Consider the following 25,612-nt stretch of genomic DNA (forward strand, 5'->3'; position numbering starts at 1 on the left):
TAAAAATTAAACCTTGCTCTTGTTGCCAGAATTTGAGCAATGCATTAAAAACTTCTAATAAAAGTACAACTGTAAAAATACCGCACTGTAAATTCAGAGTTATTTGGAAGTTCAGTACAGTAAAATCAAATATAAATAAACTATTAATCATAAGCTGACTATCAATGTCCTGTCTTCTTTTTCCTCATACTCTACCATTTTGTACAGTGACATTTAATACAGATGGATCCACATTTATCTTAAGTACTTCTGCTTTCAAAACTTGATTCACAGCCTACTGCCAATAGCAGATGGCATGAGCACATGATGATTTCATGTAGCAGACTATGTTTGGTGCAGCCAAGGCACACCAATCCTTTTTGGTTCAGGTACAAGCACAATAGAAACATCCTGGGTAAATTTCACATGGAAAAGCTGACAGCTAATCCCCGTAATTTCAATCAATTGCAGAATTGGGGAATGTATGCACCAGCCTAAGAGTCTGCCTGCTGGAAGAGCCTAACTAACTCTTGCAGCAGGCAGAAATGAGAAATTATTTAGTCTGTCTGCAGTGGAGCATGCTCATTAAAGCAATGGTTAAATCTCACCCAAACAAGCCAGCAACCAAAGGCAAAAAAGCAAAGTATTCTTGCTTTAGAATGACAAGAGCTTGTTCTTTCCTTCTTTACTACAGATAGTAAAAAGGATCTGTATGCAAATTTAATCACAGAACTCATCACAGATTTATAATGGAGCTTCTTACCAGAATTTTCAAATGGTTCAAAACTGAAATCAGTTTTCCTGTCCTCAGCCACGTGGTCATAAGTGATGTGTGGTATAGCCAACATCCTGTCTGGAGAAGAAGGCCCATTGTCCTTGTCCAACTTAAATTTCTTCTTTTTAACCTAAAAAAACCCCACATAAATTAAATTACTCAATGCAAGTCACACGGAGTTGTCTCTTCAGTGACGCCTTCAATAATAACACAGTCCCCAACGAGCTACAACTAATTAAAAGAATGCCTGAATTACATTTTCATGGTCCTACACTGTGTTTCTCATTATGCTGCCCCCTCATCCTGCCAAAACTGGCTAATCACTAGATTTCTGCACATTGTCATTTCCAAATCCCTTGCCTGCAGTTAAAAAAGAAAATCTGTTAGTTATGCAGCTGCTTATATAAATCAAACTATTCTAGAATATCTTTATCATTTTATGGATGCAATAAATCACACCTTCAGCACAAAGCCAATGGGCTACTGAACTCAGATGAACCTTGGAGATACAAGAGAAGATTTTTGCATAAGATCCTCTCCTTCTAGCTTGAGACTGCTGTGCAATACTCTTGTAATACAGAGGATGGTGTACTACATAATCTAAAGAGTCTGGCAAAGGGGTTTTGTTGCTGTATTTAAAACAAGATATTCTGAACTTATGGAATCTGTTGCTATGACAATATTACTGTGTGTAGGCTCAAGAAGTCTTTACCGTGAAATCACAAAATCAATAGCTGGGAGAAACAGAAGCTTTGCTGGGTTTTGTTTGTTTGTTTTCGTAAATTAAAAGTTACTATTTAGGAAATATAGTGAAAGTGATTTTCTTTTTATTTTCTACCTTTTCTTATAGTTTTCCAAACAACAATGGTAAGTAAGTGGCTGATGTTCCTGAGTTATGTCATTATTACTCTTTTCCAAATCCATTATAAAAATCAAGCTTAGGGAAATTCAGCAAATCAACTTCTAATTTATAATTTTTGTAAACTCAAACTGTGAAAACTGAAATGTAAATCAAAATTCAAAACCAAGTAATAATCTGTAAAACAAGCAGAACAAATAATCTCTAGAGAGTAGAAAAACTCAATCTGATTTAAAATTTTCAGATTACTACAATATGAAACATTAGTTATTGATACCATCACCGATTTCTTTGGTTTTGGACTGGGTGAGAGCAAATGATAATTCCTGGCAGGTTTTCGAATGTATATTTTCCATGTAGAAGAGTCTGGGTTTTCTGCAGCATAGCATCTCCATGCAGTCTGGAACAAATGTTTTAAGCAACAGAATAATTAATTAATCAATGAGATCAGTAGCTCACTGTACAACACAGTAACTTCCAAGTAGCATGTCAATCATTCTTTATTTAATGATATTCTTGAATTTGCCCTCTGGAAACAAACCCAGCATGGTTTAGAACTCTTATTTAGTAAATAGAAACCACATAGTTAGAACTGGGAAACCACACAGAAAGATGAGTCTTTTCAAGTGCAACTTTTATTCTCAGTAGCAACAAACAAGTAATGAGAGAGCTCTAGACTGAACTCAAAAAAGGGTCCAAATTTTATGTTCTGCCTCAATTTTCTCCCTGACTTTAGGCATTTTACCAATTGCATCCTATGTTACAGACTCCTACTCAGAAAAAGACAAAAATTGTTCTATCATACCTCACAAAAATATGACCAAAAAAAAAATAAAAAAAGGAATTGTGATGTGGTCAGTAGGGCTATACTCATATGAAGAAATGCAACTGTGGCCACAGCAGAACAGTACCAGTAGTTAACCAAGAGCCAAAACCCAAACCCAGACCTCCCTCTTGCCAACCACCAATGATTAAAGTCCAATGTTCTAAGGCAAAAAGGAGGAAAAGCAGGGCTAGGAAACAAGACCAACAAGAAAACACTACTGCATTCTCTCTTAACTGTGTAAATACCAGAATTAATTAATAATGAGTCTCCAAATTAAAAAGGCAGATCCTCACTTACTACATGAAGAAAGGACACACTTATACACAAACAATCTAAAGCAGGGAAGGTCAGAAAACCCTAGATGAAAGAAACAAACAAGGCAGAATGAGAGAGCTAAACAAACAACAGTTGGAAAGTAAAGCACTTATATCACCATATAAATCCCTCCATGATTAACAGAAGAGTGGCAGAAACAAATGATCTCTAGAAGAAACCAGGAGGAATACAAGGAAAGAAAATGACTCATCTGGGCTGTTCTCTCATCTTGTACCTATTTTGTAAATATCTTTTTAAAGTCATTTGTAGAGCAGTTACTGAATTGGGCATTCAGAAGACTGAGACTATTAATAAATCATAATTACAGCTATTGAGAACTGGTACACCAGAACTCATTGTCTATCCTCTACTCCTCCTTAACATTTCTGATAGAGTCAAGCACAACATCCTGGACAAGCAGCCCCAGGCTTCCCAATAATTTGGTGTTCATTTCCCAAAAGAATCAGCAGGAACATTAAAAAAATCCATTCCTTACACAACCATACCATACGAGTCTCAAGATTTTTAGCTAATCTCTGGCTATAACCACGGCCTCTTTCACATTAACTCTGGGACTGTTTCGTTTCAAGCATAAACTTTACAGTTAGCTACTGTTTCCATAAAGATCCTGACCTGGAAACCCACATTCACTCATGAAGCTAGAGAAATAAGTCATATGAGAATGAAAAAATGATATGGTGTACATCGAGTTTCCTTTTAAATTTGATCTTTGTGCTTCTAAAGCTATGTGCAGGTACTGAGTAGAGGGAGGAAAAGCTGGAAAAACCTAGAATGAAACCATGTCAATACTCCTCCAGGGTGCAATGCTGGCTCCAATGAAGTAAAGGATAAAATCTCTTTTACCATACTGATACTGAACTGCAATTGCACTTATAACAGGAGAATAAATATTTTCCTGTCAGTTATTCTACATGAAAAGACTGATTTTAAAGAATCCCAGTGGTTTCCAGCCCCTTATTCTAGAGCTGAAAAGTCCAAACAACATTTTCCTATTTAAGATTCTGATATATTTCTCCTAAACTTGAAATTTTTAAGAATTTAGCTGTACCAAATGAAGCCTATTTGACATTTGTCTTTACAAGCAACAATGTATTTTTTAAAACCACAATTCCACATGAAGCTTCCTCTTTGTTTTTTCATTACTATAACCATAACATTTTGCAACACTTTCCGCAGGTAAATTGTTTAATAATTACAGGATAACTTTCAGTTTTGATTTTAACCAACTGAATTAAATGGTTTACACTGATTTGGGAGTGCATTTTTCTGCTCATTAGTTTACATTAAATACTGGATTTCCAAAGCTTGCATCTGTAACTTCTGTATAGTTTTTAATGGGAATCAGGGAGGGAAAAATTGCCAACGGCTTGGGGGAAAAAAACACCACTATAACAAAAAACCTACTATAAATGGAAAGAAATGACAGTATGCCATATGCAAGAACTCAGTACCTGTATGAGTGAGGCAGCAGCTGGAATCTGACGGTTGAAATGCTTCTGTCTTTGTTTTTGTTGTACCTTTAGGGCAAAGCCTGAACCGAGAATTCCCTGTGGAAAGAAAAAAAATAATAATTTTTTTTTAATTTTTTTTTTTTTTTTTGGTAAGAGTGGAGGGAAAGAGCCACACATAAAAATGCCAGATTATGTTGTGTTAATAAACTTCTATTCAGCATCATAAAACCCAACTAATTATTTAGAGGAAATGACTTAATACAGTGAAATTTTTAGTCTCGGTTATTACTTGCTGAGGCCAACTGTGAATGCTATCATGCCCTGATGCAAAGCCTGCTGGACTCAGACCCAAAAAAGGAAACAGAAATGACATTTCATACCCTCTAAAAGTCTCACAACGGCTTGCGTAGGGGAATAGGGGAAAAAAACCAACCTGATGGGCTTAACTACATTTTTATGAGAAATAAAGCTTTGGCAGGGCATGATGTAAGCCACTAGACCTTTTAACTGTGGTATGGTAATTTCTATGTCCATATATCCATATATATCCATGTGAGGAAAAAGAATAAAGAAGAGAAAAAGACATATTTCAAAGTGGTCAACTGAGTTGAACACAAAGCCACCTAATTCACTCTTAGGAACAAAGACTAATGGCACTGGATGGTGTGAAACCCAAACTAGACTCCAAATGTAGTATAGATATGAAATCCAAATTTGAGTAAAGAGCAAAGCCATTTATGTGGTCATTTGCACAGGTATATGCATATTTAAGACAAGTTTTACTAACAGGTAAAAATGAAATCCTTTATAAATCAACTTACATGATTACACCTACTCAAGGAAAGCACAATACTTTTTCTACATTTAGAATGCATCAGAGCAGCCAGGGATCTTGGCTCAACCTCTAAGAACTGTATTAATCATTAAATATTTTGAAGGGAACATGAAATGCCCTTCCTATTCTGTTCATTTAGTAAAGATCAAAGAGATGATGATGCTCAAACACCACATATTTGGGAAGTGAGGGATCATTGCCAGATCCAGAACCAACACCAGCTGCATTTAGCCACTACAATCACTTTTGACTGTGATCTCAGCCAGATCCTCTTACTTAAAACACCAACAAGAAAGCCTGCAATAGAGCTTCAAACCCCGAATTCCCCCTTGGGCCAACCCACAGAAACAACTTCACACAGTGAGGAAAATCCCACTAATAAAGGGGTGATTGGTGTTGTTCTACTTCAACAAAGACGAGGGAAATCTGACAGGTAAACATAAAACATGGCTGTGAAGGCATGGTTGCTACACAATCATTTATAAAACATTTTTGAGGCATTTTAGACCAATTTTAAAAAACTAACCAACCAAAACAAAACCCAAATAAAATACCCCACCACCAACACTCCTCAGTCAAAAAAGTAGGTTTTGGCATTTTCCATACCGATCATTTCACTTATCTGATTTCTTTTCTAAAATAAAAGTGGAAGAGATTAGAATGTGGAGGGGGGGAAGCATATGCTCTAAAGGCAAACTGAGGCTGGAGAATAAAAAAAACTTAATTATTCTTCTCTGTAAAAGATTATTACCTTTAATATTATTAGGCAATTAATTTTAAAAGGTCACTGGAGTTTTGGTAGCTACTATTTCATGCTGTGAAGAACTTTTGTGGTACTGGCATAAAAGTATTATCTATTCTGTACCATCCCCACCACTTCTTCATTAGAACTACACAAACATCTGCTAACACCACTGCTTGTGTCCCTGAACTGAAAAAATAAACATGTAAACAGAATGCTTCAGGTGGCACAAACATTTTAACAGCACAAGTCAGGAGTATTGCTAAATTTGTGGAAAACATACTCTTAGCTACACCTGGCACTGAATATTTGGTTTTTCAAACTGCAATCCAAGTTTTGCTGATTTTGAATTTACCCTTAGTACTCAAGGGTTTCTTGTTTGAAAGCACTCAGGAACCTGTTTTCAGTGCAAACAAAGTGCCATAACAGCTTTAAAAGGTCAGTTCTAGGTCACTTTGGAAAACAGCTCTTTTGCCAAGAACATGAATAATTTTGTGAAGAGCTCCATCGGTGTCTCTGGCTGCTGATTGCTGTCCTTCTGCCAGTGACATATTTTTGGAAGCTTTTCTAGATGTAGAATGCACATGAGAATTCTCCAGGTCACCTTGGACTTAATCAGTTGAGCAAACTATGAGTGAATGCCTTTAAAAAACCAAAACATCACTAAGTCATCACTAAGAAGTAATTGGAAATAATTCTCTTTACACTTCTGAGATAGGCTGGGAAAATTACATGGAATTAAACATTTCTTCCTCAAATACAAATCCTTCTCAAATCTAGTGCTGCATACAAAAAACACTGCATTTTTATTTAGCTACTTCTAGAAGCTCTTTTTTTTTACAAGCTACATAAATTTCAGCTACAATATAGAAGCTTACACAAAACCAGGTTAAACGAAAGTTTAAAGAATCAATAACAGAAGTTCCCTCTGATAACTAATGAATCAAATTGTCACAAAAGTACACGATAACCTACCGCAGGCAGTGCAAAAAATGAGATGGCAAACACTGAAAAACAGGATGCAATTGTCTTTCCTATCCAGGTCTGTGGCACTTTATCTCCATAGCCAATAGTTGTAACAGTCACCTGAAAAGAGAAATAAAGAGGGCATTACAGCAAGTACTAACAAGGTGCTTTGGGCTTGTTGCTCTCTCTCCCTTTTTTATTTGTTTCAAAGGAGCATTAGCTGCATTCCTAACTCTCCCGCTGCCAGCCCGTGTGACACTAATGAAGGTTAAATCTTCCCTCCAGGTTTGCTTCCCCACCTAATACTGAATGGAAAGACATACAGGAAACTGAATTACAACAAAACACACGTTTAAAATCTTGCAAAGTAAAACCAATCAATTTAAGTATTCATGGCTGAGGCAACTGGAAGTTCCTGAGATACGGGTTGCCTATCCATGTCACACACTTTCCTTAGGGAAAGGCTGCCAGCAGTTTGAGCTGGCGATGTGGTTGATGGGCTGGAGATGTTTGCTGAGAACACTGCACGGAAAGAGCACACACAAACTGCAACCAGGCACTGCAATGCAGCCAGGCATGAGACACTCTAGAGATAACACTGGTATAAATAGCAAGAGAGGCTGAACATTTCCCATGTAGTAAAGACCCTGAAAACAGTCTAATGAATCACCAATCCATATAAAACACTGAGAGCAGGAACAGATAAATTAAAGCATGCATGCAGGAAACATCTGTTGAGTTTGCCTTTCGAACCCTGAAGTAAAGATTACCACCACAGTGATGTAGCATAACAAGGCTTAAAAAGTCATCATTTGCATGAGCTCAGGGAAAGAACATATTTGTTTGAAGCAGAAGGATACATCTGGCATCTGAGACCAATTTAAATTCACCTATGTCACCAGCTATTTCTGAATTTGTAAATTAGAGATATTTTTATCTGTGACTTCGAGGCAGGCTAACCAAATCAGAGCATGGCAAACCACATGGAGCCCTCAAGCAGCTGAGACACAGCCCAATTGTTGGCTGGTCAGACTTTCTTCTGACCCTGTGGGCTCAGGGGGGGACTCAGATGTTGGTCCCACAGTCACACAAACACAGGCCATCCTCACTTTGTCCTGAACTTGCCCACCTGTGTGCAAATCAAACACAAACAGAAGGGGCAGCTTGAGGTGCTGATGCTCATTGCAAGTTTCTTGCCGGTCGCTGACACTCAAAACATCCAAGTATTAATTTTTAATACAAGTTTTTAAAACATGGCCTTCTTCCAAAACTGTTTCATACCCCACAGAAGCATTGTAAGGGTTAGTTAACTACCCAAGCACCTTTGCCTGTATTCCTGAAATTGCTATTAAAATTCTACCTTAATTCAGGACTTGATAAGGGATGGAAGTGTGATGTTATCTCCTTACCAACATAGGAGGGTGGCTTGAAAAAAAAATCCTAAAAGCTAATTACAATTACACTTTCAAAAATATGGAATAAAAAAAGGAAATATAATGATGGGGAAAGTTATGGTCTCCAATGCCTTTTTACAGAGAAGATTGAGAGAAAATAGTGGTTTATGCTTCTGTTTTTGAAAAAAAATTATAAATCCTTGTAAGAGAAAAATGTTATCAACTATTTTGTATTACAGCTTTAAAATCATGCTGAAATACACACATTAACTAAAAATGGGAAAAGAAATAGGTGCTCCTGAGCTGATTGAAGTATAACTGAAGAAGAATTCATACACATCTAGGTATTTGTCTCCCCTTTCCCACCACATCCCTGTCCCTTCCTTCTGAATTGGTTTATATGATTCATCAGTAACACAAAAAAAAAAAAGTATTTCCTGTGATGGAAGTAGGAGAATTTTTTTTTTAAACATTTTGGAAATTGGGCTGCAAATCAAAGTCTGAAGTTAACTTTTTCCTCTGCCCTCATAACTCTAAACCATCTACAAATGCATTGTATTCTGAAATTGCATTTTCTTTTTTCTCCCAAAATATATGCTGTTGAAATATTACATGCCAAGTTTCTGCCCTAAGTCATGTTTTACAGCTGGATTAAAACTCCCTAAAGAGCACAATACTAATTTTACAGTTGTAAAAGAGGATATTATAATGGAAATACTGACTCAACTTCTACTCTAGCATAGTAAGCATGTTAGCATAATGAAATTAAATTAATACAAGAGCTCACACATTGAATTTCATTGAAAAGTCTGTAAAACAATTGCTTTAATTAGGAACAAAATCATATTCATCCACTGACTATTTTAGAACTTTGATCTGATGAATATCACCCCAGATTTAGGCATTAAGAGTAATGTTGTTCCTATTACATATGAATCAAAAGTCTGAAGGGGGGAATATGAAGAAAAAACCCACCCAGAAAGAAGAAATAGTAATTTTCATCAGCACTGAGTAGGGAAAGTATTTTATTTTAGGCTATACCAGGCTAAAGTGAGCACAGGAAACAAATCAGTTAAGTAAGGATGTTCTGTCTATTAAATCCTTGCTGTGTACCTGGGAAAATCTGGATAGAAAACACCTCTAAAATGCAAGAATCTCTAGATGTAACACTATCTACATATGTGCTTTGCAAGTAACAATCTTAAAAGGTTTGTTCACATCTACCCCGTAAGAGTTCACTGCATGAGAACAAAATGCAGTTGGAACCACCATGGAGTTAAAGCTCAGAGATGAGAAGGCAGCTGCAAAAGGAAGGGATGAATTGCAAAAAGCATTTAAAAATATCTTCATCTTTCATCATCTTCATCTCCCTGCTCCAACAATTCCTGAACTAAACAACTCACCCACAAAAAATCCAAACACATAATCCCCAAAATCAGATTTTTTTTTTAAAAAAAAGGACGTCACAAGTGTATAGCTGGCACAATTGACTTGTAAACCACACAGAAACTAAAAATGACATGATCCCTTCTGTCAAACATTGAAGTCAGTGTGCAGTTTGTTCTCTACAGCCTTTTTAATAGAGAAGAGGGGGAAAGGGCTTCTGCATAATACAAGATCCATGAGATCACTTTTCATGAAGCTATTTTTTAATTTTTATGTCCAAATATTTTATAAATTAAGCCAAATTACTTTTAATTTAGTAGAAGTTTTATGCATGTGCAGATTTGAGTGAAATTTCCTTTAACTTTTCAGCAAATTTTCCCTGAACTTTGATTTTCAATTTACATTTAGCAAATACTCATGGACTTTACTAAACAGGACATTGTTTTGTGTATGCTTAGGAGTAAGCAAACTTGTAAATTCTTTGTTGAATTTTGTCTTTAGTAAAAAAGCCTATCTTCTATATTGTAATAATGAAAGGAACAAGAAATCCTCAAGCAAAGCTGTAATTTGCAGAAAACTGCTTGCTTTAATTCAAAGGAAAAGGCACAGAGAAATACCCATGTGTGGGTATATTCAATAACTGCTTTTGGAAATAGTGTTCACGATCAAAGAGACGGTTAGCACAGTTTTTCTGAGGCATGTTTGTCCCAAAGTGAAGGCTGGAAATTGTGTGTTTATTCAGTGGATATCAAAAGCAGAGCTCCTCTCAGTTGCTCTAAGATGGGATTGAAGTGCTGAAGGAGAGAGGGAGGGGGAGAAAAAACAACAACAACAAAACAAAAACCCACAAACAAACACTAAGACCCACAAAACCCCCAGAGACATTGAGCAGGTAATGCTTTCTGAAGGAATCTCTGACAGATTAAATGAGAATATTCATCCTAATTTTTTTAAGTGTCTGGTTTTTAAATTTTATTTTTAATATTTTCCTGGTTCATTGGTCTTGAATCTATATAAGGTCTTTAAAACTGTCGGTCTGGACATGACAGACAATATATGCAGACTAATTTTGAATACTGGCACTGGAGAACTGAAAGATGCACCACACTGCATTTATTTTTCTTGCTAACACCAACCCTGTTTTTGAAGGATGTACAGATATCCTGCCAGTGGCAGAATTTATACAGCTTGCACTGCATTCATAAGCAGCAATAATACAGACAACTCTTTATGCCATAAGATAACCTTAGGTTTCTTCAAGAAGTCCATAACTGGCATGGCAAACTGCTACAGCCCAGAGTTCTCAAGGAAATTCAAATAAAGCCCAGGAGGCCAATTTACATATGAAAATGGAAAAGCAATACAGACTTATAAATAACAACAATGACAATGAAGAACATTTAATTACAAGTTATGCACCCTAGGGGTGTGCCTACAGGCAGCAAAGCACAGCAATATGAAAGTACCCAACTCCAGATGCAGTTTAGTTGTGGTAGCACAGACCTTTCATATGGTTTACTTCAGCAATATTACATATTCTGTTACTGCTGCCCAAAGGATTTGTTTAGCAGTGCACACACAGACTGAGATAACAAAAAAGCACGGTGCTGGAGAGTGAGATAAGGGGTGTGAAAACACTGTCAAGGACTTTTTGAAGCATTCTCTACTATGTCAGGTAAGTGCACTTTCAGAGAAGAGAGATCACTTATTCATGATGGTGGCTGAGACAGGAGCTGTGAATTATCCTCTTCAGCAGGGTCAGGTTTTCACTGACCAGAATTTGTGTTGTTTAAACAATCTAAAAACTTGCTTTCAAGATCTATCACTTGAGGAGGTTCTTTTTATCAGTTTGAGACCTTTATTAGGAAGAATCCTTGTGACTTCCCAGCTATTCTTCGAATCATAGAATGGTTGGAAGAAACCTTAAAGACCACTGAATTCCAACCCCCTGCCATGGGCAGGGACACCTTTCACTAGACCACATTGCTCAGAGCCCCATCCAACCTGGCCTTAAACACTTCCAGGGATGGGGCAGCCACAATTTCTGTGGGCTAACTTCTCTGTCCTAACTTTATGGGGTTTTTTTCCCTAGCAGAAAGAATGAAAATTATTACACTATCAAGAAGTCAGAAATAGATGGACCTGAATCCATCTCAGTTTTGTTCTGCTAAATCTTCTTAGCAGTTAGTGGAAATGTGTTAGAGCAAGGAGACCTAATTCTACTTTTAATATTAAAGAAATTACATTATGTGTTCATTGAATGCTGTTTCACACTTCATGCGCCAGGCTACGACACAATAGAAGCTATAATAGAGGAAAAAATATTATCATAATTAAATGTATTGATTAAATAAGTTTATTGTAATTACCAAGGCAAAATAACTGGCACGCCTATTAATGGAACAATAATTCCCTGAAAGGAGAATATTTCAATATCCTGACAGATCGTGTTGCTTCTATGGGAGGTTTGACTGTATTTTCAGTAAGCCAATCTGGTCTTTCACATACTCAGTTTTTAATGGCAACGCCAATGACAGCATGTGCTTTTAAATGCAGCTACATCTGCCACTGTTAATTACTGAGTCATCTGACCAATTTAGTGGAAAATAAAAATGCCATAATGACATGGAAGCATTGAAAAAAGCTACTTGACAGAAAGCCACTTTCTTGTGCTACACAGTAAGTCTTCTGGTCCTGAGAAAGCCTGTATTTAACCATGGCAGACAGCAAGAAGAAAGAATTCTACAGCAGATCACAGCAGCAAAACAATACAACAAAACAAAACCTGTTGTATTCAAAAAGGGCTACATATGCATTTCAGGACCAGCAGACCTGCAGTAGATTTGCTCACCAATGGCTCTTTCCTTCCTGAAACAGCAAGTGATGGTTTGAAAAGAGAAGACTATATAAGCACACACATGCAGAGGTTTATTAAAAATATTTCTTAATATATACTCTTAAATATGTATATATATTTTATTATTAAAATGGTGGTGTTAGTCCTTTCACTCCTATACAGAAGATTTACTAGTTAGTATTATTTTTAACCAAAAAAAAGGGAAACAATGCCTATTTAAAAAGCAGCAAAGAAAAAGCTCTAGATCAGCACATTTTGAAAGTGCAAGTATGTTATCTCTGCATTTCAAAGATCTGCAGCACTTACTGATGACAGTTGGTTTGATTAAGCTAATAGAATTAAAGCAGATTTAAAAAGTCATTGCTTGAATGCTAATGACACGGAAAAATAGCTTTTAAAAAGTACTTTTCTTTGAACTGCAACAGGAAACAGTAATGAGAACAATTACAGATGGGAAATCCCAGAACAAAATTGCCAGCCTAGTATTTGTATATCATGTGAGAACTGAATAGTTACTAACAGAAGCAACACAATTAAAATGTTTATGAAAATACAATCCCAGAATAGAGCTGCCACACCAGTAAGTGCATGTAATAAACAAAGAGACACTGTCAGTAGGATACCAGTAAAGGAGAACTTTACTACCAGAACTAAAGATACATCTACACCAAAGATGTGGCAGCACCTTAGAAAAAGCTGAGAAATCTCTAAACAAGATGGTTACAATATAGCACAGACAAATGCTGTGTAAAGACGCTAAGCGACTCCCAAAGCAGTACAACCACCTTAGAAGTGTCCTGTGCCTGGATTTCCTATCTATCTGAGATACTTCTTGCTCCAGAATTAGTCCATTCTGAATAAACTGGAAATTGCAGTCACGCGTCGAACTGCAAAACACAGATAACTGTTTTAAGGGAAAAAACCCAAGCCAACAAAAAGATGGACAAAGAAAACAAACCACCACCTTCTCAAAAACCTAGCCCTGATTTAGCAAGACTCTTAACATCTGAGACAGTTGAACACTACCATGACAAAGGTAGCAAGCAATAATCACAGTACCAGTAGGGAAGATACAATAAAGAAATAGAACATGTCTTTCTATATTTTTTTAATGTAATGTGATCACTTTAGATCATATAACACTGTAAACACCACATAATATGACTGACCTTCTGTAGTATTTTTGTAGTGTCATGGAATTACAAAAGCAGAAAGCATATTGAAGCAGTAAGAAGCTCTTTCAGAGTGCTTTTCTTATTCTATGCTTGCTTGAGTTTTACTCCTTATTGGACAGTGTTAAACATGTAAAATTGCTATACTTACTACTCCCCACCACAGGGCATCTGCATAGCTGCCAAACTCTGTTTCTCCAGAATCATTTACAGCATCTTTCTCGGCCAGGTACACAAAATAAGAGGAAAAAATCAGGCCCAGAAATCCAATGTAGAGTGTAGTTATCAGTTCCTGCAAAGAGAATCAAATAATGGCATTATGATCTCATTGAGACACTTAAATTTCCTAACACTAAAAGGTTATAAAGGATAACTGGAAGAGAAAAATGCAATTTCAGCAATTAAAAATATTGAAACTGAGTGTTGGCTATGCAAATTAACAAAAATCCACTGAGATCCACAGACAACACAGAGTCAAAACAACCTCGTCACACAGGACTCGTTAACCTTCTGGCCACCAAAAAGTAGTTGAGTAACTTTTTCAAACAGTGCCAGATTCAAAACAACTCTGGAATTTAAATACATATTTTAGGAAATATTAGGACTGGTTTTCAGAAGTCTCATTTTCTGTTGTTGAGTACACCTACAAGTCAAAATTTGCCAAAGTGGCAGTGAACATAAGACAGAACAACCACACTCTGGTTACAATAAATTACTACCTGCCTCCACACTAAATATAAGTGATAGCAGCAGCAGGGCTGAATGCATGCTGTTCTTAATATAAAAGCTTTGGCTTTTATCAGCTGTGCCATTCCTGAGAGTGCCCAAACTCACCTGTCTGTGTATGAACACCACTGATCCCAGCAGCCTCCAGGTACCGCCCTGACGGTCAACGTGCAGCATCCGTAAAATCTGCAGGAAACGGATGCCCCTGGAACACGATTTTCAAATTAATGAAGAGACCAAACACACAAGAGAAGGAACAGGGGTGGAAAAAGGAACTCTTGACTTCCAAAGGATCATTTTAAGAGACACAGAGTATTTTATGTTAGACTTAGTAGCCTGTGTCTTTTCACTCCACTCACCGATCTTTCTTCTTGTTATGAAGATAGTCTGGTGAGACTGTCCAAGGGAAGAACTGATCTTTGTACACGTGGCTAGTAGGGACAACTCAAGAATTCAGGAATTTTGGACACCAACTGTAAATGCTCTGGAAATCATTCATCAACTCACATTTGATGTGCTCACCAGGATGGAAAACAAAATACGGAACCAGCTAACTGAAGATCTGATTTCCTTATCTTTGAGGAATTTCATAGGCAATTTGAACCAGACAGTCCAATAATATTTTAAAATATTCTTTTTATGGGAATCCCTGCAATCCTGGAGCATGGCTGCAGCTAGTGGGAATAGCAAAGCACACAGCCACCCATTCATCCAAGAAAACCAAGGGATGTGACCTTCCTGAGCACAAAGTGGATTCAGTCCATCAGGAATTCACAACCGCAGACATTTCATAAAGAGGCATCTTGAAGATGTCAGAGATATGAAGCATCAAAGAGCTGCTATAAAACTGAACTAAGAAACTAAACCAGGATTTGGGTAGAACCCACCTAGCTGGGGAAAGGGGGAAGCAGAATGAGTTTCTGTATCCTCACTAACCATAAAAGTGTTATAACGAAATTTTATCTTCCCTACACTATATAGGATCACCAATACATGATCAGTCATTTGCTCTATTACATGACACTGGGCAGTGACATATTTTGTCCTGCAAGAATTGAAACAGGCAATTTTTAAAAAAAAGAAAGTCAATTTAAAAAGAAGAAAAGCCACCTTGCTCAGACAGCACTGCTTCCTTTTATTGCATATAATTAATTACCTGATAGCAGAGGTTGCAAAGACTTGACCGTTAGAGCCCACACAAAGAACTATCATGGAAGCAACAACTACAATTAAATCTGGAAAATAAAAGTCAATTGAAGAAAATTAATTAGCAGCATCTTGCAATACTTCTGCAAGAATACAAGAACCAAAAACCATATTACTTTAACAAGCTGAACAGTCATTCCTACTTAATATTTTTGTTTATATATCAAGAGATCTCAATTATGGAATGTAAAACAAAAAACCATCCTGAGACATCAAGGAAAAGTTGTGCTGAGATGGGTCCAAGCTGGCCATACTGTAGATGAATGAGGAGTTGCTATCTATCAAGCAGCCTGTAATCCTTATTAGCTTTAACCCAGGAGGAATTTCAGCAGTTTCCATCTATTCTCTCATCTCCAATTCTTATTTTTTCTTCCGTGCTTAGACAGAATTTTAATTGACAGAGACTTTGAGGTTTATTTCATATACAAGAAAATTGCCTTGCTATCATTTCATCTGTTCAGGTCTAAAAGGGAGAGAAAATTGGAATTATGGTATGAGTCTAATTCAGTTTAAGTCAGTCAGTACTATACTCTAAATCTGTGTGCCTCAGGCCTAGTAAAGTTTGGAAAGGAACTCTGTATTTTGGAGAATTAAATAGTTCTCGATCTGTATCTGGGACAGTGGAACTGCATTTTGCTTTCCAAACTGAACTAATCTGGATCATGTTTCACAGTGCTTAGTGCTCTAGCACTCAAGAGAAATGGATCGTGGCCAGAGGGCAAAGATGCAGTCAAAATCTTTTTATAGCTGCAGTCACACCTGAGATGCAGTTGCTATTTACATATATATAAAAAAATATATATATATTTAAATATATATATATGTATACACTCACACACAATATATACATACATGGATGGATGCACAGAAGAGCTAAATCAAATTTATAACCATAAAAATACCCAGGTACAAAATATTGCAATTTACATTCAGCAAAACCGCAGATAGTTTATGGAAACCTATGTCCTGTACTCAACAACATATAATGTTTCTAAGTAGTGGAAAATGTCACGGAACAAGAATTACTATTCTTCCATAAAAATACTCCTCTTCCAATGTCTGATTTATTTAGTGCATATATATTTCAAGTATTTAAGTACAGGTGAAGGGTCTTTACACTGTTCTTTCAATGCTGGCGAAGAAAATGCAGATTGATTTTGGATTATGTTTCTTTTGGTGAAACTGTTAAATTAATGACAAGCATTCTAAAAAAACCAATGATTAGTGAAATATATGGAATATTTGGATGCAATTTCCAATAACCCTTAAGTCATTTTAGGAAGCCAATTGAATCCCAAGGGAATTGAGGTGTCCAGCTCCAAATGCATCACTGAAAACCATATTTTAATTTGACTGATACACAAAGCAATTACAGTGCATCTATTGCACTCTACCATGTGACACACAACTCAATTAGAGGGCAAAATAAACTCCTAATAAACAAGTCATGTGGCTGCTAAGGGGAGAAAAAAAGACTGTTCAGTATATTTGAAAAAAATATATTTGCAGCTCTTGTACAGTGTCTGGGATCCTCAGGTCACAGGAGACAGGACTACAGCCAAGACTTATTCCTGGCAGAGCTTAAGATCACTTCTGAAAAGAAAACACTCTGCTCTTCTGGAAAAACAAACCAAGCTACATTTGTTCTCAAATGACAGTGCCATGAGTTCCTGAAAGGAAATTCAGCTCTACATTCAGACTAATGACAAGAGCTCTCACTCTAACTTGGCTTCAACTGCTGCAGAAATTCGACTTCTAAAAGCCTTTAGGGCAAGTTTTACTCATTGTTTACAACTACTTTGCAACTTTTGCAAGCTTTGCATACTCACCAATGATTGAAATAGGCTTCCTAGCAAAACGAAGCCTTCCCCATATTCCAACGTATTTACTGCGGCATCCTGCTGACCATAGCCGAACCACATATTCTGTTCCAAAGAATACCACTAATACAATTTCCTAAAAGAAACATATGGGGAACTGGGTTAATTTTCTATTCCATATATGTCTTTCATCTCTTTTCAGAATGTACCAGAAAGCAATAAATAAAATGTAAAATTAGGAAGGTGACAAATATATCAACTATATCAAAAATTATCTGATGTAAAATGGAAAACCCTGTAAGAGCAGAGAAAGACATTTTTAGGAGGAAAATGAAATACTTTGATTGCATGCAATTTGGCTTGTCTACACATACTAAAACTGAAAACCATTCTGCAGAATTCACTTGGTCTAATTCAAACAAAAGGTTTCCTGACTGAGCCAAAGCAAACAAGCAGAGTCTCTATTTAGAAGATGAACATTTTGCTAGTTTATTTCATTTTGAGGTGTGCTTCATGTACCATCTACCAGATCAGCTTAACTTCCTCCTTCTTTATACTTTTTCAGTCTTCCTTTAAGGTCACATGGATTGAAAAAAGGTTTTTAGTATCCATCACCAATACATCAGTTTCCAGGTACACTGAAGACAAACTGAGCTCTTTAACACAGCTTTCCCATCCTCTTGTCAGCAGTTAGGGACCTCGGTAGAAACAGACACCTAGTCCTGCAGCACTGCTGGCACCAAGCTACTTCGAAATTACTCACCTATACTAAGGCATGACTTTGGAAATGCCTCCAAGGTGACAGATGCCAAAGACACCTGATATTCCTGCTAATTGGACAGAGGTACAGTTAGGTCCTATTTGGAACATCAGTGTGCAGATAAACCTTGGGCTTTCCAGAGAGTAGATAAGCATGGCATACCCAGCATAGTTTCCTTGGGTATCAGGGAGCTGCAATGCTCCCTTATTGGCCAACTCAATTAATAAATGGCCACTTTTCTGTCAGAGCCAACAACAGAATCTACTCATTGAAATGGTAAGAGTGGCTTGTCACTGAAAACACACAAGACATGGCATAAAGTAAGAGTGCAGCTGAGAAACCAGTCTCAACATGTCACAGTTATACAGGTTAGTGCAGATTAAGAGAATGAGCTCCTTATTTCAAAGTGTAATTTCACATAAAGAGCAACTGCAGAGAACACAATGTGCTGTTGAACATTCTATCCAGCCCTCTCACATGTCCGCAGGGTTCACTGCTGTTTTGCATAACAAACTGGCAAATGGGACTCAAGATGGTACCTATGATTATTTTCTTAATTGACTGAAATAGCCAGGACACAGCCCTAGTTTAGTCAAGACGAATGGGAGTCATTATCACCTTCAAAAATGCATGAGACATTGCCCTGAATACTGAGCAAAATAATATGGCTGTATACAGTAAAAATAATGGGGGAAAAGTTAGACGCCAGTTGACTCTGCTATAACATTTTTGTAGCTCTAAAACATCTTGATGGCACAAAAAACCTGTTTATCTCAGGACAAGAAAGTGTCCTGAGTTGAAGTTCAAGTCTGTGACATTTCTAGCCAAGCTGGTAGAATATGAGCCAGGGCCCTTTCCCTTAATTTTGATGTCTCATAACCTATGCAAGATGTCAGATGCAGTAGACCAGCTAGCACAATTGTTTACAGTCACTTGTACTCAAGATAGATTTTTAAGATAAAATAGAACTATCAAGAGCATTGGTTGTAATAAACAGGACCTTCAATCCAGTCAAGAATCTCTTCTAGAGCTTCCTTCTGAAAGGATCCACCAGAACCCTCCACCTTTTTTTTTTTTTAACTTTAAAATTGAAGTATTGTTAAATATTTTCCAATAAGTTAAAGACATAATAAATATCAGAAGTTGAAAGAAACAGCAGCAGCACCAGATGCTTTAAGGAAAGCCTGTGTCTTATGTCAGAAGCTTCAAATGCAATGAAACTCTCCCTTTGTCCAGAGTCTAATGTCACTTATGAACCAAAACTGAATGGGAAAACTATGAGCTCTTTTTGACATGAGGTCCTGTGGATTTGTTTCAGAAATTAGAGCACCAGAGGAAATGTTCTCTGATCAGGTGACTGTATTCCTTTCACAGAGCCAGTCAATAAACCCTATATCCAAATGCTCTTCCTTATGCAGAGGAAGAGTACTCGGATATTGGAGTTACACTTGGTTATTAGGGTTTATTGACTGTACTAAGAGGACTAGTACATTTCCCTTCATCGCTACCATGGAGGAAATTCCCTTTAGAAAAGGCAATCCCAATCACACAGGAAGCAAAAACTGTCTTTCATTCTTAATAGCTCATCTGAGGAAGGGATATATGGTTTCACACCATGTGTGATAGCACAGATAATACCATTCAGATATACCCAAAAGCAATTACTAAAAGCGAAAGAAGGAAAAAAAAAAAGGAAGGTAGGAAGAGAAAGCCCGGATTGTGCTTTAAAGGAGCGAGCGCTCCCCAGGCAGAGAATTTGCATGGGAGCTGTGTGCCTATGTTTCCTAAAGCCCTCCATGGTTCATTGGCTCACAGGCACACCGGCAAGTATGCAAATGGGGGCTGTGCCAAAGACAATGCGACAGACACGCACTCAATGGTTACTGTCACCCAGCCCTTTGCGTGACACGCAGACAAGCTCAGGGAACATTGATTGTCCTATAGACTCCGCTGACTGGAGGGAGCGACCAGTCGGCTTACACCAAGACACATTTTTCACTCCTGACGTTTTGATAAAGGCTTATTGACCTAAATGAGACCCAAGTTATTCAGGGAACATCGGGGGTGAAAGTGCACAAGCTGTTCTTCATGGTCATACACAAAAACGCCAGGTATCCATTAGCAACTGGCAAATTCCCCCTCCCCTGCCCGTGGCTCTGTGACAGACAAAAGTGTTTTTAATATCTTGTGTTGCATAAATCTAATAAGTAGTCTCCTGGGGGTGGGGGAGGCTGATGAATTTCTGTCTGTGCGCGCTTATATTAGTGGCCAGAAACTCTTAGACAATTTTTAAAAAGTACATTAGTTATGTTCTCCTGAGCTACTAAAACACTCCCTGTACTTTTCTGATTACTAACTTAACATGAAATTTACACGTACTAGAAGAAAATAACTGCCTGAAAAACAGGAGTGAGCATGGGTATTAAAGCTCGGTCAAGAAGTTAGTTTTCTTGGTTAAAATTACATGCACTCAACTATTACACTGTGCAAGGACCCATTCAACCCAATTTAACTTAATAGTAATCTCCTTTCTACAAGGTGAAAACAGAAATACAACACCGAGATTGAAAACTGACATGGTAAAAGAGCCCTCTAATCATGTACATTCACACTATGAGCATACAGGTACTGTCTCAAGAGAAAATACTTTTTTTCCTTTAATTATTTATTTCTACATGGTACCCTGACTTCTGCCATCATTCCTGTTCAGCCCAGGTATTCATGCCTTCTCAGTCGCATAACCCCACACAGCCAAGTAAAACATGGCATAACTTAATCATCTGGTTACAGTGCAGCTCTCACCACCCAGTGAAGGAACTTAAGCAGGATCAATAAAAACACAGTTGCCTGACAAATATATCATGCTATCTGCTAGTACAGTTCATACCTCCAGATTTCCCAGAGTATTTCGCTAATAAATGCATTTTGAAAAGCCCTTCCTTTACTTCTTGATCCCCACTGGACTGAAAGACCTACAATCCTCTGATGGGAAACATCCAATACCTGCATTGTGAAATACAGTACAGTAGCAACTCCAAAAGAAATGACAGGGCCCTAAAACTTAATGATGTTAGCTTAAAAGATGTTTTTAAGATGTTTAACTTGGTGGGGGGAAAAAACACCAAAAAAAGGACAAAAAACTGATAATGACACTACAACAACAGTTATTTAACAGATACAGAAATTGTCTCTGGAGGCTAAAAATGCATCTGAGAATATAGATGCATTCTTATATAGAGAATATATTGCCTGAGGCTCTGCCTGTAGACCTCATAACTATAACTGGTCATGGAGCATCACAGACATTCAGGCAACCACTTCATGTGGGAGGGCTAGATAAGGTCATCTGAAATCTACCATGAACAAAATTGTCTTTACTCAGACTCTAGACCTTCTTCAATGCACTCCATAAATGTAAGGGAGGTAAAACACATGCTCTAGGAGGAAGGACGCAAAGCATACCATTATGTTATTCTGACTAGCTACGGAACACCCAAAACTGAAGACTACATACAGCTTGTTGCATCTCCCATGGAGGTGTCTGCCCTAAGAGGAAGGAGAGATGACAGGCACAGGAAAGCAAGAAGCATTGGTGAGGGGGACAGCTCTAAGACTTGTAAGTACACATTTTTTTGTACTGAAGAATTTCCTCCCATCTCAACATTTCACTGGGAACACAATTTTTACCCACATCTGCCATATCACAAGCTCTATTACATTACCCTCATAGGAGAGATAAATCACATTATTCCCACAATTCTATCAAGTCTAGCTTCAAGGATAATAAAGTTCCCACAGATTTCTTTAAACAATTAAATAATCCCTCATGTAGCTTATGCAGGATTGCATGCCAACAACCATTACTTCAGCTATAAGATTCCTGTGGCACTACTTGCACTGAAACCTATTTTTTAGCCAAGGCAATGGAATATTGCTGCTACAGAGAAGTGGAACCTCCTCACAGTCTCAGGCAGCAATAGAGGAGCAAGGACACTGCTACAAGCTTTTTTCAGAAGTCATGACAAGCAGGTCTCTGAAGGAGCCAAGAGAAGGGACAATAGATCTGCTGAGGTAAAGTGACAAACGGGACACTCGCCATCCGTCAAGGGATGTGGAGCTGGATTGGACAACAAACAGGCTAAGCATCTTAACAAGCAGGGATACAGCATCTCTCTACTCCTCAAACGTAAAAAAACAAAACAAAACAAAACAAAGAAAAAAAACAAAAACAAAACAAAACAAAGAAAAAAAACAAAAACAAAACAAAACAAAGAAAAAAAACAAAAACAAAAAAAAAAAAAAAGCAGGAGCATGTCTCTCATAAACAGCAATCACAGACTCTTAGAAAAGTTTGAGTTGGAATGAACCCTAAAGATCATCCAGCTCCAATCCCACTGCCATGGGCAGGGAACTTTCCTCTAGACCAGGCTGCTCAAAGTCCCATCCAGCCTGGCCTTGAACACTTCCAGGGATGGCAAATCCACAGCTTCTCTGGGCAACCTGTTCCAGTACCTCACTACCCTGACAGTAAAGAATTTATTCCTAATATCTGATCTAAACCTGTGCCTTTCAGTTTAAGGCCATTCCCCCGTGTCTCATCCTCTTGCAGAAAGTCCTCTCCAGGTTTCCTGTAGCCCCCTTTAGGTACTGGAAGGTGCTGTAAGGTCTTCCCAGAGCTCTCTCTTCTCCAGGCTGAACAATCCCAGCTCCAGGTCTTGTGCTCACAGAAGAGGTGCTGCAGCCCTCTGAGCCTCTTTGTTGCGTTTACACTGACAGAAGGGCAGTGCACCAAACCCAAACGCTACAGGCTGTGTGCTGATTCCGAGAGAGCTGGAGCCCACTTCTCAGCACGCTGTTCACCTGACACATCAGGGCTTGCAGAATGCTCCAGACAGCACTTCTGTACACCCCGAGCAGGGTATGCAAATTAACAGCAGCAAAGGCAACTGTTTCTGCTAATCTCACCCACTTTGTATAGAGAGGCCCCTCTTTGTTCTATTGAGAAAGGCAGGATTTTTTTCATGAAAGCGGTACTGTGCTTTCTAAGATACACAGAACCGCAAAATCAGATGGCCTAGGCAAGAACACAAAGACTCAGTAAAGTAAAAACCCCAACTTGATGAAGTACAAAGATCAAAAACAGAAAGACAAATATATATAAACACTTACTCATATTATAAACACTTACTGAGCAACAGCAAGTCTCAAAACAACTATTTAGGACTAGAGATTTTTCCCCAATTTAACCTCCTCACCATCAAAGACCTTGTAAATGACATCTTTTCAGAGGAAAACAAATAATGCTACGTTTTCTAAAAATCCTTAAAGACAACACGCTTGGTTGTTCCTTTCTTTCAAAAGACTAGTTTCATTTGCTAAAATTCTTTATCTAGCAAATTGGGCACCAAATGATTAAACGGGCTACAAAACACCAAAACCACTATATCAGTATTAGAGTTCCACCTTCAGAGGCCCATAATTAATCCCAAGTTACTGGACAACATTAAACTCCCTTATTATGTTTTGAATTAAGATGAAATAATGTTTCCATTAGTGTTCATGTTCTGAATAAAAGGGATGCTTACTAAGAGACAGAGCTAGAGCAGCTGATTGTGACAAAGCTTTTTTATTTTCCCTTAATCGATGCTGAGAGCACAGAACAACAGCACTGGGACCATTAAACAATACTTCAGGCCTGCAATTTTGGGTTGAAATTTTTCCAAAAGCTCCAAGCAACAAAATCCTACTGAATTTCAATAGGAGTCAGGCACCTAACTCCTTCAGGTGTATTTAAAAAGCCCTTAAAAAAAAAATTTAAAAAAAAAGAGCCGGATTTCTTTCTTTCTCTTCTCACTAGAGGTTTCAGCCAAACCCAAATGCTGGCAGCTGGAATTTTTCCACCAGCCCCAAAGGCCCCAGATGTCAGTGGTGTAACTCTGCACGTGAAGGCACGGGCTCGGAGCGCAGCTGCCTCTCCACACCGTCACCCCTGCACAAGTCTCTTCATAATGCAGTTGTCTCTAGCTTTTGAACATGGCTGCTGATGATACCCACCAGGAATTTGTAGACATGAATTAAGCTGGGCTTGCACATTTATTTTACAGAACTCATTTTCATGTGAAGCTCTCCCCCATCACAAAGTATGCTCTAGAAATAGACTTCAAACCCAAAGTAGTTGGCAAGAGAGAGAAAGTGTCAACATGCTAACCCTGATACAAAAATTATTAAAAATCCCTATTTCTTTCTATTTATTTCATGAACCTATTCAGGGCTTCATAAAAGTCTCTAGAAGGAATTCATTCAGGACCCTCTCTTTGAAAAATGCTCTGGCATCTACCCAGTGCAGCATATGCTTAATTTTATATCTTAATGAACTCAAAGGAACTATTCACCTACACTTCAGATGAAGCACACATAAACACAGTTCACAAATATGCAAACTCATTCATTAGTATATACAATATGCTAATATGAGCAGAAAGAACTGCTACAGACTATTAAAAAAAAAAACAGTGTAAGCCAAGCAATTCTGTATTTCTGTGTTACAGAGAACTGTCATAATAACACTATTTACACAGTGGCTACTTTCCTTGATCTGAGCATTTTCATTCCGTCAAGTATCTTGTTGCATGCTTTTTTATTAAATAACCTTTCTCACTCCTTTTTCAAAAAGCTACTTCATACCCACCATGCCCTACACCAAGCAGCTCGTAAGTCTTGCCTTTGCTCCACAGCCAACATGGAATTTATTGAGTGACCTCAGGAAAAGACTGTATGCCTGTTGTCTTCCAGCCACAAAGTACAGGGCAATAAAAGCCACTGTGACTCCCAGCAAAGCATATTTCCTTCATACCCTTAGATTATCACTTTACAACACTACTCCATTCTAAGAGAAAATAAATATTGCACAGCATCTCTTATCTGCAAGCAGAGTCACACAAAAGGAAGAATTTAGCCATGATCTGCCTAGCTTAACTTGCAGTAGCTCCACTTTGCACAGCTAAAAGGGAATGTAAGGGTAGATTAAGCAGAGTCACACAAAAGGAAGAATTTGGCCATGATCTAACTTAACTTGCAGTAGCTCCACTTTGCACAGCTAAAAGGGAATGTAAGGGTAGATGCCATTTTTGAGACACAATGGTCAAGTTCTGGTCACCTGCTATAAAAATTTGATAACAACAACACTTGAAATCTAGTGGTTTCAGATATTATGTACTTTTTTTGTTGTTTGAGGCCATATTGTGAGAGCATCCAGGAAGCATCAACACATTTTCAAACAGTAACAAGAAGGAGCATTGATAAAAACTATTTTTGTTCCAGTGGTTTTGAAAACCCACTACTCGCCACCCACATGAACCCTCCCAGACAAGAAGCACTGTGGATGGAAGTACAGCTGGATATGCACAGAGACATCACGAGGCCCCCACATCTAGATCCCATGAGCTAATTATTTATGGCCTATTTCAACAACTTGCTCCTGCAAAAGCAGATAACAGAGTATGCAGAAAAGGAGTTCTTTCTG

At 37.8% G+C, this 25,612-nt stretch overlaps 1 protein-coding gene across 4 annotated transcripts in view; it reads right to left on the minus strand.

The window, feature by feature from the left end:
* The window catches only part of KCNQ1 (potassium voltage-gated channel subfamily Q member 1), a 333,132-nt gene that overhangs the window by 237,272 nt on the left and 70,248 nt on the right, over positions 1-25,612 (minus strand). For 3 of the 4 annotated variants that reach the window (XM_039728428.1, XM_039728427.1, XM_039728425.1), the window contains exons 3-10: positions 17,340-17,466; positions 15,461-15,539; positions 14,413-14,509; positions 13,730-13,870; positions 6,779-6,889; positions 4,227-4,322; positions 1,891-2,013; positions 743-884 (exon numbers count right to left, since the gene is read on the minus strand). In XM_039728428.1, the coding sequence (XP_039584362.1) occupies positions 743-884; positions 1,891-2,013; positions 4,227-4,322; positions 6,779-6,889; positions 13,730-13,870; positions 14,413-14,509; positions 15,461-15,539; positions 17,340-17,466 (916 nt within the window). The remainder of the gene's footprint in view (positions 1-742; positions 885-1,890; positions 2,014-4,226; positions 4,323-6,778; positions 6,890-13,729; positions 13,871-14,412; positions 14,510-15,460; positions 15,540-17,339; positions 17,467-25,612) is intronic. The other variant, XM_039728426.1, reaches the window with a different exon arrangement.

The sequence above is a fragment of the Passer montanus genome, unplaced genomic scaffold (genome assembly GCF_014805655.1).
Source record: "Passer montanus isolate IOZ18808 unplaced genomic scaffold, ASM1480565v1 scaffold65, whole genome shotgun sequence".
In the NCBI taxonomy this organism is placed as follows: domain Eukaryota; kingdom Metazoa; phylum Chordata; class Aves; order Passeriformes; family Passeridae; genus Passer; species Passer montanus.